Source organism: Heliconius melpomene, chromosome 11 (assembly GCF_056956725.1).
Source record: "Heliconius melpomene rosina isolate 202511_hmr_F chromosome 11, ASM5695672v1, whole genome shotgun sequence".
NCBI classification, from domain to species: Eukaryota; Metazoa; Arthropoda; class Insecta; order Lepidoptera; family Nymphalidae; genus Heliconius; species Heliconius melpomene.
The window spans coordinates 4,148,120-4,165,138 of NC_140399.1; the positions used below are offsets into that span (position 1 = coordinate 4,148,120).

The 17,019-nt window shown below is 32.6% G+C and overlaps 1 protein-coding gene across 17 annotated transcripts in view; it reads left to right on the plus strand.

Moving 5' to 3' along the window:
• mtd (TLD domain-containing protein mustard) overlaps positions 1-17,019 on the plus strand; it is a 73,884-nt gene that overhangs the window by 20,403 nt on the left and 36,462 nt on the right. For 9 of the 17 annotated variants that reach the window (XM_085193495.1, XM_085193513.1, XM_085193494.1 and 6 more), the window contains exon 2: positions 5,364-6,065. The exons of 7 other annotated variants lie outside the window; for them this stretch is intronic. In XM_085193495.1, the coding sequence (XP_085049621.1) occupies positions 5,512-6,065 (554 nt within the window). In that variant the 5' untranslated portion in view covers positions 5,364-5,511. Of the gene's footprint in view, positions 1-5,363; positions 6,066-15,903; positions 15,923-17,019 lie in introns of those variants that run through there. One more of the 17 variants, XM_085193505.1, reaches the window with a different exon arrangement.

Consider the following 17,019-nt stretch of genomic DNA (forward strand, 5'->3'; position numbering starts at 1 on the left):
CAAGTCCCGCTGCGCTTTGAAATCGTACACGACCTACATTTTTCTAGCAATAAACGTAACTTGAGAGTTGTGTTATGTCAGGGCTGGCTGTGGCATCTGCTGAATCGATACTTTCATATCTCATTTTAAGTAAACATTTCATATTTCGTTGTAGTTCTCAGAGACAAGTATTTATGGTATATTTGTACGAACATGTAATAAAAAGCGTTTGCCAGGCCAGGCCAGGCCAGGCCAGTAGTGGCGCAGGGGCACAAACGTGGTATTGAGTTTCGTCACTCAACGTGTAATGCCTCCAGAATTCGGAGGAATATGGGGTGTGGAGGACGTTGAAACTAAGATACCTATTTCTACCCTGCCACATGCCGCAAACAACTTAAAGCTGAAACAATATTTATAGACTATCTCTTACTACTATCAAAAATGTTAATACTACGTTTCATTATTGATAGTAATAGCCACTCGATATATTTCTGTTCACATATAAATACAATTGTATTTATTGTTATTATATATTATAAAAGCAGCAACCTTAGGCGGCATGGTTAAGCTATGTAAAATCAAGTACGATGACTATTTGTGTTAATGACCAGAAAAAATGAGGTCAAAGGCTGTATTAATTGTAATTAAAAGGGCAAAGCTGTTATTTAGTATAATTTGTCAGACCAGTATCTATTTTTATAAAGGGCAAGAATGTGGATTATCTTCTAAATTATAGTCCAATTTTTAATGTTTCAATGCCTTAAACATACCTTTTTATAATTTTTTTTAATTAAATATATAAATAATGTAAATCGATATAATAACATTTCTTTATTTATTAATTCTGTCCTGCGTCCACTTGGCCTCCGTACATGAGAGGCATTAGAGCCTTTGTATTATCCAAAGGAATTCATCTATGCATCTTAATTATTACAATAGATACTATTGCCAAGTATAATTTAATATGTCATTGAATATCTATGTTTGCTTCTCTAAACTTTTGTTACAACTATTTCCTTTATAACCAAGAGAATATTTTATGTTTGTATATAATATATATATATATGTTGTCATACTCTGTTTTACATCAAAAGCTTTATACGAAAGCTTATCTGATTTTTATCATTTGCGAAAATGTAGATCAAATGGTGGAAAAAGTTATCTGATCTATTAACGAAATGTATGGGGCATAGGTGCATAGGCACAGGAGTGTGACTGTAAAATGTTGTGGGTTCGATTCTAATTTGAGGAAATGAAATATTTAATATTTCCATTTCTCCTCTCTGGTTCTCGAGGCGCGGCGATGAGTTCCGTAACTCAACACGCAATGCCCCCAAAATCCGGCGGAAAGTGGGGAGCAGATTATCTTAACATATACTCCCTTTGCCCCCTCTCTTACTCTCCAACACACTGAAATTAAATAAATTTATTAAATCTTAAATTAAGTATAATCAACAGCAGGTTAATAGTAATACGAGTTATTTATAATGTACATGAGTCAGCTAACAACATTTTTCTCAACAACTTTGTTGCTTTTTTTTTTTTTTTTTTTATGGAAGAAGGACAAGGCAAACGAGCGTTCGGGTCACCTGATGATGATCACCGCCGCCCACGACCCCGTGCAGCACCGGAGGAGCTACAGGTGCGTTGCCGGCCTTTAAGGTGGAGATAGACGCGCTTTTTGAAGGTACCCATATCGTACCGACCTGGAAACACTGCCGCGGGTAGGCCATTCCACAGTTCGGTGGCGCGTGGAAGGAAATTTCTACGAAACCGCACAGTAGTGGAGTGCCACGTATCCAGGTGGTGTGGATGGTATTTAAGTTTGTCATAATATTATACAAGCGGTTAGATTATAGTATAGGTAGGTAGGTAGGGGTAAATGCGTTTCCTACTTCAAATAAAATACATAAATGGTGGCTATTATTTTACTATTCATTATACTTATATCAATGAGATCGATTTTCTTTGTCTCGTGCTACTTTGTTGTTGTCGTAAACAATTAATCTGTATTCAGTTCAGCTGCGAGCTATGGGAGGCTCATTAAATATTCGTTGTTTGCATTTGCCGACTCTGTCTTTGTTTGCGGACATGTATTGATCTCGCTCCAGATACTGTTCACTCTAATTCAAGTTAATTATGTGGACACGTTTTCCTTTCAACTGCTGCTTTTCTTTCTTTTCTATTCAAGTCTTGAGAAAGACGTGCCTACTAGTACACGAGCGTTGTTGTTTACAAGATGACTTTTCGTTTCTTTATAATAATATGAAATATGTAGGTATCTATTAATATACCTAGAGAGGCTATCCTCTTTGAAGCTTCATGGTTTCCTTTTTAACGAAGTCAGAAAATATCGTAAGTACTATACCAAAGAAAGAGTAAACTGTAATACTAATTTAAATTGCGTGTATTTCGTGTGTGTAAAGTCACGTTAGATAATCTATTTGTCAGGTAAATCAAATAATGTTACAATCTGCAAAATATTCCTTAAATCGTGATAATAAAATTAACACTCTGTCTTGTGATATTTGAAAACATGAAATGTAATATAAACGATATTTGTACGATAAATGTGTAATTCGGAGAATATTATTTTTACAAAATGCCACTTAAAACTATGTTTGTGTGGAGTTTGTGACAAGAAATGTAAAATCATTAATTGAAATAGACATTATGGGAAATCCTTTCTTAGTACGCTCGCCTCCCTAAGGTGTACATCATCACACCTATCTACATCCATAATTTATGACAGTTTTTATTTTGGGTCGCTGTGCGCCACAAACTTTGATGGTCCGTACCTTTCTTGTTCCTGCGTTTTTTTTGGTTAAGTCTTTGTTTTTGTATAGTATAAAGTTTCTGAGCAATAAGTTTGCTTATATTTCATCTTATTTTTTAAAAGATTGTGATTCTAGTATATTAATATGATATAGATATTTAAATTGAAAGATATTACTAGTAAAGATTTATATTATTTTTGTATAATATTAACACCTACAAAGACAAAAAGATATTTGTAAAAGTACATAACACAAGGTAGGTTAAACCGTAGTAAAAATGCGATAAGTAAGAAAATAAAAGTCACGCCGCTGCATTTATGAGGGATTGTGCGTGCTCTATCATTCGCTTAGCTATTACCATAAACCCCGTGTCGTTTCTATTACTTTGACTATGTTGCAAACCGTTAATGTTCTACGTTATAATTTTAAAGCTATTTTGAATATTCCATACTTAAGAAATATTTTTTTTTTTATTAAAACATAAAAAAATGAACATGGAAGGAAGGTCCCGCTACGTTCAAATTATTGTTTTCTTTAAAAAATAAAGCAATTTTTTTTCTAAAAATAATGTCTGAATATTTACCCATTTAATACATGAGAATTATTTGATAACAATAGTGTAGTTTGATTTTTACTTACGATGGGCATTAAAATATATTAAAATACTTAAAATTATTCCGAGCAAATATGATAAATATGGTGAATGATAATTTTGTTATTTGGAGAATATTTAAGTTTTTGATGCACACACAAATAGTGTGTTCATTAAATCTACTATATAAATTATGTTTACATATATACATGCGAGTTGAGTGGCGGATCTCAACGCTGCGCCTTACTTCGACATCAGAGCGTAGAAATGAAAATATTGAATATTTTATATCCTCCAGTGGGAATCGAACCTACAACCTGTCGCGTTTACAATCACTCTCTTGTGCGCCACGACTGGCCTTTATTTTATAAACTATGTACTTACCTCTAACTTCTATGTTATTAATTTTAGGAGCTATTAATTTAATATGAATATCAAGAGCTTATTTAAAATAATATTAGCAAAGACCATTGTTTCTATAATTGCATAGTATAGGCCATATTTATGTCGGCTTGTGTCATTAATGACATTGACAGTAGACTAGTATATTCGTTGAATAAGGCCGTTATGTGGCTTACCTTAGATAGCCGCAAGAAGAAACTTTAGTAGCACTTTTATATAACTTGACCATAGTTAATTCTAAATATAGAAAATATTGATTTACAGCGAGTTAACTCTTATTTATAGATATGCTGATATTTTTATATTATGTTATATTAATACATATTCATAGAGTTATTTAAAATTATAGGAAATTTATAGAGAGCTGTTTTTTTTAATAATAAAAATAAATTTGTTTTCTATATTATATATTCATATTTATGTTTGTTGATGTTGTAATTAACAGAATGTGCTATTTATATTAATGCGTTTTATAAAGTCAATGAGAGACAATTAATTAACTCAATTGAAGCGCGACCTTGGTGGTGTATGTTGGACGCCACATCTGATTGTTTTTCTAGCTATTTCAAGCGAGCACATGTCATTCGTACTCGACAGATTCAGATTCGCCAGACTTGCAAATTTAAAATTTAAATAAAATTAGCTTCATGCTGTATCCCGCATATATGCTTGTGTGTATAACAGGGTAGGCAGAGGAAACCTAGTGTTAAAACACTTCGTTTCCTACTTTCCGTTGAATTTTTCAAAGCATTGCGTGTTGAATGACTGTAAGACCGGGCTTTCTGCCTTGGTGCTAGGATGAAGAAATGAAACTATTAATAAATAATAATGCATTCCCCTGGGTGGGTATAGAACCATCAACCATCAACTAGTGCTCCTGCGTCATGACGGCCGTAACTTGCAAATTTATAATTCCAATATATCAGGCCTTATTTATAGAAATATTTTGAAGTGTCTCCATTATCTTCGCCTTTACGCATACTTTTTCACGTTCTTGACACAGTGGGTAGGTAATTGCCAACCTATACCATCGAGTGATAATGAAATCGACCTTAGTAACGTGAGATAGCAATTCATACAAACCGGTGGCAACTTTCCCCGCAGCGTCGCGCGCGAGTCGATGACGGGCATGTGGTTACGAAAGCTACTCCCTCTTTAAACGGTAGTTGGTACTCACTGCTGGAACAAGTTCGTCCCTTCTGTCAACACACGTTCATTAATAGAAAATCATCTTTTTTGCGGTATTCATTCTAAAATTACATCGTTTCGCATTAGAAATTAGAAAAATAACTATGTGAGATGATAACATGCTCCTTTGTTAGTTTAACTTTTTATCTGCAAGTCATAGTCGATTAGTTAAATTAGAGTTGCATAAATTGTCTCTTTTGCTGCACGTTGGAAACAAAGCTTTTGAAATTCATGATCTCCTCATTGTTAACAGAATATTAATGAAAGCTGACAGACGAATAGATTGCTGAAGTTATTACTTTAAAATTATTTATATTTAAATTTTGTCAGCTATACCAGGAGAAACTTAACGATCCATTCTTTAGTTTAGTGGCAATCCAATACAAGTACTTACTCATTTATTAAACAATCCGTAATTTATATAGATTTAATTTGTGGATACCAAAAGTGTATATCTGTTTTCGTTATGTTATTAAAAATGAAAAAGTTTTTTATATCAATGGAGTTTATTAAATAGACTCTGATTTAATAGTGTCAAAGAAAATTGACTTTGTGAAGTGTTTGTGGTGAAAGATGAGTGGGGGCGAGCCAACATTAACCGAATCACCAGTGCCGCTGGCCTTAGCGCGCCTTCAGGGTCGGCCTGGGCGCGTGCCTCGGGGTCTGCGCGCACACCGACCCAGTTTGCCACTTGCAAGCTTACAGGAGGCTATCGACGAAACCCCACGACGCTTCAGCGATGAAACCTTCGGACCGGAAACGGACGACGAGGAGTCCTATGTTGATAATACTGTGGTCAATGTACCTTCTCCGTCCGCTTCCAATGGAAGAAGAGCTTCCGATGCTACATTTGCTGAGCGTTATAGGAAACTAACTGAATTTGATGGTCCGCCAATAGAAGTACCCCGACGAGCATCTCTGGCCGTTTCCGTCGGTAGCGACGGCTTCGGACCTAGCGATAAGGGACGCAGGCGTTCATGGGCAGCGCGTTTACAATTGGAACGAAAAAAGAGACGAAAATCTGGGGGAAATGACACTGATGAAGAGGGCGAGGCACCATCGTACATACGCCAAAAAAGGCCTTCTTGGTGGAACGTTTTCGTCCCAGATAATATGCTAAAGCACAGGTATTGTTAAGGCATTGTTATTGTTTTGTAATAACTCTGCGTTTTATTTATTTTTCTTTAGTTTTTATTTTACTGTCAGTTTACTTATAAATATTATTACATTTGATAGATTTTTACATTGTAAACGTGTGTATGGCATTAGAATGGAAATATAGCACCATTGACACTGGATTTCCTTGACCTACTTACTACTTAGCTCTTATTATTAACACTCTCAATCTCTATGCTGCTTTCAGAATCGGACTATAAATCTTAAATTATATACAAATTAAAATATCCAAAAAATTCAAAAACCAAAAATGATACAAAACTACTACAGATTAGTTCTGTACATAATTATAAAAATTATAATGATAATGATAACAAATAAGTAATGATAATAAATAAGTTAAAAAATTCCGTGATCCTTTGCGGCTGTTAAGCAAAGAGAACACTGTGTACACATTTGACAAATTTATGCTTTAATTATCTTTAAACGCTATCTGTTTTTACGTAGACAGCCTTTTATGGTTAACAGGGTTTGTTTTTTTTTATATTAAACTTTTTAAATAAAAAATTAAGTTTAATTTTTTATATTTGGTATTTGAGATGGTTTCTGTAAATCCTTAGTCGATAAGGAAAGATTTCAGTAAATGAATGTTATTTAATGCTGATGCAATTGTAATTTCGATTTAAGGAAATCTGCAATGAATGAATAACATTTTATATCGTCATTGTTTTTCTACGTAATTTTTACACATTTTTTACTTGTTCCTGTTGTGACACACACATGCACTTCTATTGCATCATTCGTAGTAAAATAAAAAAATAAATAAAAAATCTTCTTTGGATATAATTAATTGAAATCCCAAAGATATTGAAATGAACTACTTTATTAAATTACGCTTCATTTATACCAATATATTCAGGTTAAGTTTTTTTTTTACTGTAAGTTTCTTTAACTATTACTAAAAGGTCAGTGAGATTATATAAAGAAATATAAAACTACATAATAACACGCTGATAATACAGCTTTATCAGGTTTATAGTATGAGATTTATCACTTACATGTCCAATCTTTAAGTTTTAACTTTAATTATTTTAATGTCATAAAAACTTACAAATAACTTCTTTCGTACCTATTCTATTTTTTTTCAAATATCAATAAAATAAACAATAACATAATACTGTTTAGTTATCGATGAGGAACTCTATTATAATACTTTGTATTTATAATAATTATTAGAATTTTTTATCCAATTAAATTAGAAAAGCACGTTATCCTATAACTTCCTGCTTTCGTTTATTACATTTTCGTAAATACTGACTTCGGACTAATCAAATAAAGCGAGGTCAATGTCTTATCATGACCAGGTAAAATTTTAGTAGTAATTTACATAGACCTCTACTACTGCCCACTTATATTAGTTCCGCAACAAAATATACTTTTAAGATATATAATTATTACAGACGTTTATATCCGGAATGCAAATATGTATTTACTTATAATAAAATCGAACGGTGTTTATACATGGTAGATATATAAGAAAAAATATTATCTTTAGCATTTAATAATGTAATAGAACCAAAAACAATGTAAGTTTTATTTTTTTTGTCTGTTTGTCTGTGTTTCTTCATGCTTATCTCAGTATTGGTCTCAGTACTGCTTTAGTTATTGTTTCACTATAGTATTCTGGACATTATTGGAAATCGAAAGTAATGTCGTTTAGTAGATTAATAATTAGGTAGTCAACGCGGGCGAAGCCGCGAGCGGGTGGCTAGTATAAAATATTTATATAGTAGAAAATATAGTTTAATATGATTAGTACCTGCAGGTAGCTAGCGGTATCCGTGACACGTCATGGGACTAAACTGTTTCATCATTCGTAACATGGCCTCGGAGTTTCTTTCCGCAATCGTACATTCACCTTAGTTTCCTTTGTGCTGCAACCACTTGTCTCGGACCTCAGCTGGTCACAGGAATTTAGAACATGGCACATAATTTAAAAATATATATCAGGCTCGATTTAAATAAAATTATTTATACATTTATATGTAATAAATATTATATTTAATTACACTTATCATATCACACTCATCGTATGCAAATTTTTTATTTCCGATTTGATCTAATTACTTTTATTAAATGTAAAGTAAATATTAGTTACAGGAAGTCGATTTTTTATTTCCTGTTATTATTATTATTATATTGGTATGTACCATTTAATAATATATATAAATAAATGTTGTTTTTACATTGATTTATTATATTTGTTTATTAAATATTTATTTGTCTATGGTATTTCGTACAAATATGTTTACATAAATCTCGCATATAGCAGGAAAAGGAAACATAGTGTAAGATCCTCCATTCCGCATTTTTGGCCGAATTCTGGAGACATTGCTTGTTGAGTAGCGGAATTTAACGCCGCGCGTTGCTTCAACAACCGAGCAAAGAAATTAATATTATATATTTCATTTTCCTTGAGTGGAAATTGAATCTACAACCTGTTGCGTTTACAGTCACACTTTGTACCCTTGCGCCACGACTGGCCTAGTATATTTTAATTTGGATTAATAATTTTTCATCAATGCAAAACCTTTACTATGAAATAAACAACGACTCGTATATCGCACGGTAATCACGTTCAGTATTATAATCAGCGGTGACATTAATTTAAGCGGTTGTCGTTATTATTATTGATTCATAGTAGCTATGCCTTATGCCTTATGTCGTTCGTTTTAATTCAATATTATGTTTTGTATTAACCGATATCGTTGTATCTGTGGTTTTGCTAATGTCATATTCAATAACAACACTAACAGCGGTAATAAGAAAATTAAATTTAATTATTATTCAAATTCTATTTATTTTTATATAATAATTTAATTTAAATTAATTATATAAATAATAAAGAAAACGCAATTATATTTAGGTACTACTAAACTGGGCTGTCTGCCAATATGATGTGCTTTAGCCAATTTTTTTTTCATTGGTGACTCATTTTTATTGTAAACATTGTAATTATGTGCTTTTGAAGACTAATTTTATTTATATTTGAAATGTTTTGTGAGTAGCACACACACATTTACTATGGAAGTTCTTCAGAAAGGCGCGGGTTTGAATCCGGAATTTTTTATGTTTTCTAAAAAATGAATTTCAATATTCTTCATTATGTTTGGGTATCGGAAATATGTAAAAATCAGTTTATAGAAATATTAATAACATAAATAAATTGTAACAAGCGTATAAGATTTCGACGAAATTTATAAGAACGTCCAGATGTACTTTTTTTTAGTTTAGTCGACTATTTCCAAAAGGCGTGAGTTCGAGTCCCGCCTCGTTAAATTTTTACACGTTATCTATTATTAAATTATTAAAGTATTATTTTTCCTTAGCATTAACACATATTAAATAATGATTCCTGTAGATATTAGATATTTATTTTAATAACAAATTTAACAATGGTCATCTAGCAATCTATATATATAAAAGGACTTGTCCTCACTGACTGAGGTAAGACGCACGCACAGCCGTAACCGCTGTGCGTAGAAACCTGAAATTTGGACAGATGTTTATTTTCGTAATCTGGACATCCACGAAGAAGGGATTTTGTAAAATTTTAACCCTAAAGGGGTAAAATAGGGGCTCAAAGTTTGTATGGAAAAAAATTTAAACCGGCACCGATTTTTATAAAATTTGAAATTTAGATTTTTAAAAGTATTTAATTGAACACGTGTTTCATGGTGTTCTAGATTTCACTCCCTAAGGGTGCAAATAAGGGGTTGAAAGTTTGTATGGAAAAAATCTTTAAATCGTCACCGATTTTTATAAAATTAGAAATTTAGACTCTTAAAAATATTTCATTGAACACATGTTTCATGGGTTATTAGAATTCACCCCTAAATACGCAAGCGAAGCTGCGCGCGTCCGCTAGTAATAGATAATTATAAAACTCACGTACCTACATATAAATATGTATAGCACCGATGCCTACCCTACAAGAAGTCTCGGCAATTTTATGCTGATCTATATTCCTTTGTTGTAACGCTTTTGTCAGTTTTATATCACGTAATATTTTTGTATACAATTTGACGTATTCGTCTTACGCAGTGTTTGTTTGGGAAGATTAAAAACATGGTTGCGCTATTTTCAAAATACAATGTTTTTTTATAAGATTGGCCTCAATCCAAATAACGAAGACGACGCGACGCGACGCCAAAATGTACCCAAGACGCTACTAAATCGTTCAACATACTCGTAGATGCAAAACATTAAAATACATAAAAATATAAACATACGACTTTCCGCAAAGAATTCTCTATAGTATTAAATTTGTTTATTATGCTGATCGTCTACATTTAATGTTTTGTATTATATACATTTCATTATATACATTTAATGTTTTGTATTATTTATATAGAAATCTCGTAAATTTTTAATAACCTCTTAAATCCAATTTAAGAACCGTAATTTAAAAATATTCTCTTGCAAGTGGGTCATTCAAACCTTTTGATGCAACTTGGCGAGTAAATGTAACTCGCGATTAACTGGTTTGTGATCGCATATTGTGAGATAAATAATTTTTTTATAAAGTCGTTATTTATTTCTTGTATTTCGAGCATGGATGTTAGCGATTTTATTGGCTTTTCCTTGAAATAGTTAACTCGAATTGGTCCAAATAGATTGGTTAGGTAGTTTAAATTACCATATTTCTAGTTGTTTAATTATTTTTTTAACAATATACGTACTTCTTTCTGATAGAATTTAGTGCTTTTATTTTTCTTTTTTCATATCTCTGGGTCATGCTTTTGTATACTTTAACAATTTAGTTAGTTCAGCATTATTAGTAGCTTTGTATAACAAATAAGAAAAAAAACATCGATTTTGCTACTTGTGTAAGTAATTTGCAATTATTAATTAACAAATTGTTCAGAGTTATTTTAGAGAAATGTTATTAAAATTTTACTAGAATTTTTATTTATTTTAATATAATAAATAGCCTTCATAGAATTCTAGTAGCTAGTTTTAACAAAAATGTTTCTAAATACAACATTCATACAATTCCACATAAGATATTAGAGGTTGTGCTTATGTCACTATGTTTGTAAATCGTGATGTACATATTGACAAATATAATTTAGCTACAAGTTAGCAATATTTGCTCAGTTTGTCACAAAATGTTACTATAATATATTAGTAATAGTTAAATTATATAGACAAGACTTCTATCTTCTATCAATTCTTCTATCTTATATTAATTCTTCTATCTTTCCTCACATAAACAAAAGGATCTAGAAGTAAATCCACGTGGCGATGCACTGTTGTAGTGTTCTGACAATGCGGTTACGCAAGGACGGCCGCATTCTCCACTTACAAGTACAACGTCTATGAAGTCAGCAGCGCACTCATATTTATTTTTATTGCAAATTAATTTGCCTTGAACGCGATCAATGCAGCTCGCTGTTTGACTTTCTATCAAAAATCTGCTTCACGCTCTATCCTGCACACAGCAGGATAGGCGGAGGGAAGCTAATATTAAGACACTCTGTTTTCCATTTTTCGTCGAATTTTTCGAGGCATTGCGTGTTGAGGGGCTTTTGTCAGAGCGAAGATAAGAAAATATTAATTCATTCCACCGAGTGCGAATCGAACTTACAACCGTCGCGTTACACCTACCTTATGCCACGACGGCCTAAAATTTTCTATCAAATACTACTTTTATAATGGAAACCATATTTTTTTAAAAAAAAAAAGAACTAGGTACTTTGACGTGGCTTCGTGTGTTAGATGATGCCCATTTCCTCCCAATTGCGCTCGTTGTGCTCCCAGCTAATTGAGAAGCACCGCAATTAGCAGTCGGCGTACAGTTGAATGCGCACCTCACGTTTGTCCGTGGCATTCAATATAATGAGCCATGAAACGTTTATTAACTGTAACCGATATCACAGTTTTACAGTATTTTTTAATGTCCGCTTGTTTATTTTGAAAGGAAACCGCTGTATTTCGTAAATTGTAGGTATTTCGTTGAGTTAGAATACATAGGTACCTTTGTTACCAATGTATGGTATTTTTAATATTATTTATCTAATACAGACATGTTTCTTTGTAAAGTATTCGTAAAATATAATAATTTATACCTAGATGAACGGTGCAGATATAGGTTACATATCAGATAATTGCAAAATCATTTTTAATCAGTCGAATTGAACAGATTAGCCGTCTGAATTGAATAAGTTAACGATAAATATAATTATACCTTTAACTTTTGAAATGATCTAAATATGAAATTTTATAAAAACGTCTAGTATTAGGTATTAGTAGTAGACGTATAGTAAATCCGTAAAGGCAATTTAAATTAAGATCAATCCTGTAAAAACCACAACGAACGTAGCAAACGCGCGGCAAATCCCAAGCCGATCGAAAAAACTGGTTACTCATTTCTGGTTTAATATTTTTTTCCTCTTAACTTTATATTATTTTATCTTAACAAATAAACTAATCAAAATATTAGCCTCTTGCGTATAATAATTTTGCATTATTATGATACTATCTTTGAACTAGAACGACCTATTCGGCACTGAAATTATTGCTTATGCATCATATAGAACACATTTACTTAATACTAGTGGGCCCGTGCCCACCCGCTACACCCGCTTGAAAATTTGTCGAGCTAAGTACTTTAAATGGATATAACGTTTTTATTTATGAACCGATTTGAATTAAAAAAACCCAATATATTTTCGGAAGCTTGCCAGAAACCAATAGTGAAAAACGCATCTAAATCGGTTAAGCCCATTCTGAGATTAGTGATTACAAACGCAGAGACAAACAGACAAAAAAACAGTTTTGAGTTCTATTACGTTAATAAAGGTTCCCAATAACATTTTTTTTAAAATATCTTCTAAGTACAGACGCCGACCCTCTTACGATTTTATTATAAGTATAGATTTACAACAAAGAGAATATGAATGGCATCATAATAAATCGCATTGCACCGCCCTATGTAGAATTGAATGTAGGACGGCAGTCATATATTGCTTTGTTTTCATAAAATGATAGTGAATTATAAGGCTTGCATTGCCATTAGGGTCGACCACCACGCAACGCAAATAACCTCGGTGTTTATACGTGTATAATAAATAATTTTAGAATGTGTGGATATTAACAAATATTTTTTATATTACATATGGGTTGGTTTAACACTTTTGCACCAATTTTTCATTTTAAATAGTTTGTACTTCATCAGGTACCTATAAATTATTCACCAAAATTACAAGAATTAGTAGGATACGGTTTTTTTCTAAATTGCAGGCGCTTCTTTGGCTCGGTGGTTAACGGTAGTACTAGCAAAATATTTTTTTTGTTAATAGTAAGTTGGCATACAGTATGCAAAATTAATTCCAACGCCACATCGTGTAAATATCACCATTGACCTATTTATAAGCTCAATATACTATTATAATTGTGTTAGCAAAGAAAAGTTTTAGTTTGTTTTACAAGTCTATATTTTTATACATCTTTTTTTCATTTTAGCTTTACGGCGTATTCTGCACAAGTCATGAGTAGGCATAGGGAACGTGGGAACCTTGAATTAAGACTCTCGCGTTGCTCACTCTCCGCCGAGCTGTAAAGGCGTTGCTTGATGAGTGACAGAACTCTACGCCGTGCTTACCTCATTACCAGAGCGAAGAGCGCCACAACTGGCCTCTACCTTTTAATATACATTAAAATACATATATTTGAGTAAACTAGATAAGATAAATATTGGTCAATACTTTTCTCACGTCTGCACTGTTTCATGAAGAGACAGACGTCTAAACAATCGGTTATCCCCTTTGTATGACAAATTGGTTGTGCAATAGTAAAATATTGTGATCGAGCAAAGCGTGCGTGCGTTTGTGCGCGTAGGTGGTTTCATAATAACTTTAGTCCATTGACCTCGGTTTTCTGTAGGTTACTAGATATACACATTTCCGTATCACACACACACAGAAATATGTGAGGTGATCGTGGTGGCGCAAGTGTGTGATTGCAACGCGGTGGTTGTGAGTTCGATTCCCAGTCGGAGTAATTAATTAATTGTTATTTATTAATTAAGTTTTTTTTTGGTCTGGTCCCAAGGCGTTGAGTTTCGCTCAACACACAATGCCTTGAAATATCAGAGGAAAGTGAGGAACGGAATGTCTTATTGCTGTATCCTGCACTCTGTTTCCATTAAAATTCTGCCATTTCCCCACTTTTCGCCAAATACTGGAGATTCTTGTGTGTTGAGTGATGGAACTTAATAAAATATAATAAAATATTCCACTTAAAATGAAAACAATTATAATGACTTAACAAAGCTCAAAATTAATTTTAATTCTTGTTTAGGATATTTTTATTCTACGATAAACTACATAATGCAAGACTTGTATCTGTTATTTTTATCTATTTGATATGTATAGCGTGCAATTGATTGGATTATTATTATCATGGGACGTCGATTGTTTCACAATATGTTACTTAGTGGGAAATCTTAATTATTAATTGTTATAAGAAACCCCATTACCCTATATAACGTACAAGGATAATAAGAAGAATTTGTAATTAAAAAAAAACAACTATATAGTAATATATAGTTTTTACGTCAAGGTGTGTTTTTGTCTGAATGAATTTAATTTAATTTAAACTATTATCCTTTCCTACCCTATCCTAATAGAATATTATAAAGAAAGTTTGCGAGGATAGACGTTTGTTCCACTTTGACGTAAAAACTACTAAACGGATTTCGATTGAGTTTTACAGTTATATAGGTTATCAGAATAACAAATAGGTTAAAATTTATGTAAATATTTTATATGATTTGGTTATAATATTATATAAGTTAAAGCAGACGAACCCGCGGGTGTATTACTAGCTATATTATATTAATATTAATTCAATTGTTTTTGTAAAATTATTATTGAACTATTATCACCTATTTACATGACTTTAAATTACATATATGTAAATTACACTCTATACCCATAGTAGGAACGCCACAGAACTGGTTCCTCAGTCGGGTACGCGGTGAATACGAAAGTTACGACGAAAGGAAAACAAGTGATGTGGACTGTGTAATAATAGCAACAGCTTATGTTGCACTCACTTCCACCTTTGCCATGCTTTTATATATATATTTTATGATATGATTTGCTAATCAATTCAGTTTTCTATATAACAATGAATTGGATCGAATGTCACCTTACCTAGCCTACTGAACCTATGCAAAAAGCATATTAGGTATATGAAATAATTAATTAATATATCCAATTTTTCACGCAATGCCTCTAAAATTCGGTACAAAGTGGGAAACGGTATCTTAACACTAGGTAATAATCCATTATATAATCGAGCTAATATATCCATTATATAATGGAGCTCTTCTTGACACAGTAGTGACAAACAACATTAATTGGCATTCATAATGTAATCAAGGCGAGGCAGACGTACCGATGTTTGTAAATATAGAAGTGCGAGCCCGGCCGGTGTCAAGGACGGGCCCTCCGTCCTCCACTCGTGCGATTAGCTAGCCCGAGACCACTCCACCGAGATCTCTCAGCACACGCTCACTTGAACCATATAGCGAAGATTAAATAAAATGGCGCGGACCACTTGTATCTGGCTTCTTATCCCTCAAGGGTCGAGTTCCAGTTAAACTGTTCACGAGACATTTATATAATAACGAACTCTGGTCTATTTTAGCTTAGATGTTCACTTATCGCTGATTAAAAAGTAACATACTGTCGCTATTATAAATTATTAATTTATTGAATTTTATTGAGTAAGTCAAGTGCAGTTGTGCTTGTGAGACAACATTCATGTCGATCATATTGGAATATTTCAGAACTAATTGGTAATACACACATTTTTATATCTATTTTTTACAACTCGGTATATTGCTAAAATGATCTGTGAACGATTTCATAATTTTAATTGCTTTTGATTTATTTATTATGTACTTGAATATATGTTTTTCGCAGATAATTAATTAGTGTTTCTGCTTAATCGATTTTCAATGTCATATTTGTTGTTATTTTTTTTTACCACTTCCTATATCTTATAAAACAAAGTCGCTTTTCGTGTCTGTCTGAACTTTCTAACTCTTCTTCTTCTAAACCACCCAACGGATTTTTATGCAGTTTTCACCATTAGGTCGAGTATTTTTCAGGGAAGGTTTATATATAGTTTATTATTTGTACATTCTTATGTAAATTAACATAAATACGATAAATGTGTCTAAAGTCCTACCCGTTGAGACACTTTCGCGCATGCGCTGCTTTAATGGTAAGTACTACATGAAAATAATGTACTGGAGTATTGTTCCTCTTAATAAGATCTACAAAAAAGTCCGCGAGAGCATATTTTTATCTTTTAAGAATAACGTGTAGTGATCATATTTCTGTCTAAAAATAGTAATTTCAATATATTTTTTATTGTGAGGGATATTTTTCCATAATGGTATCAATCCTTATCCTTTAAAATACTTTATTAATTTTCTACGTTAAACGAAGATTAAATTTGCTTTTTACATTATTTCGAAATTGCGAATAGTATTAGAGAAAAACGCATTTAATTGTTGACACATCCCGCCGTTGATACATTAGCTGTGCCGACTCAAGTTTTACTTATCCCTTACTCTCAGCATATAAATAAGTATATTAGTTACGTTGGCCATTAATGTAGATCAAAACTGTCTTTTACTGTTTTTTCATTTTAATAAGTACCTTAGAAGTTGTTACAATATTAAAACATCCTTGCCGCCCCGCGACGTTTTGCTTATACAAGCGCGTCATGAGCAGTCATCGGTGGTTCAGTGGTAGAATGCTCGACTGCCACGCGGGCCCGGGTTCGATTCCCGGCCAATGCATTCTATTTAATTTTCCTCACAGGCAGCCACATAGTGCTTGCTTTTCATCAGGGACAGAATACCCTCTTCAGCATTAACCACAA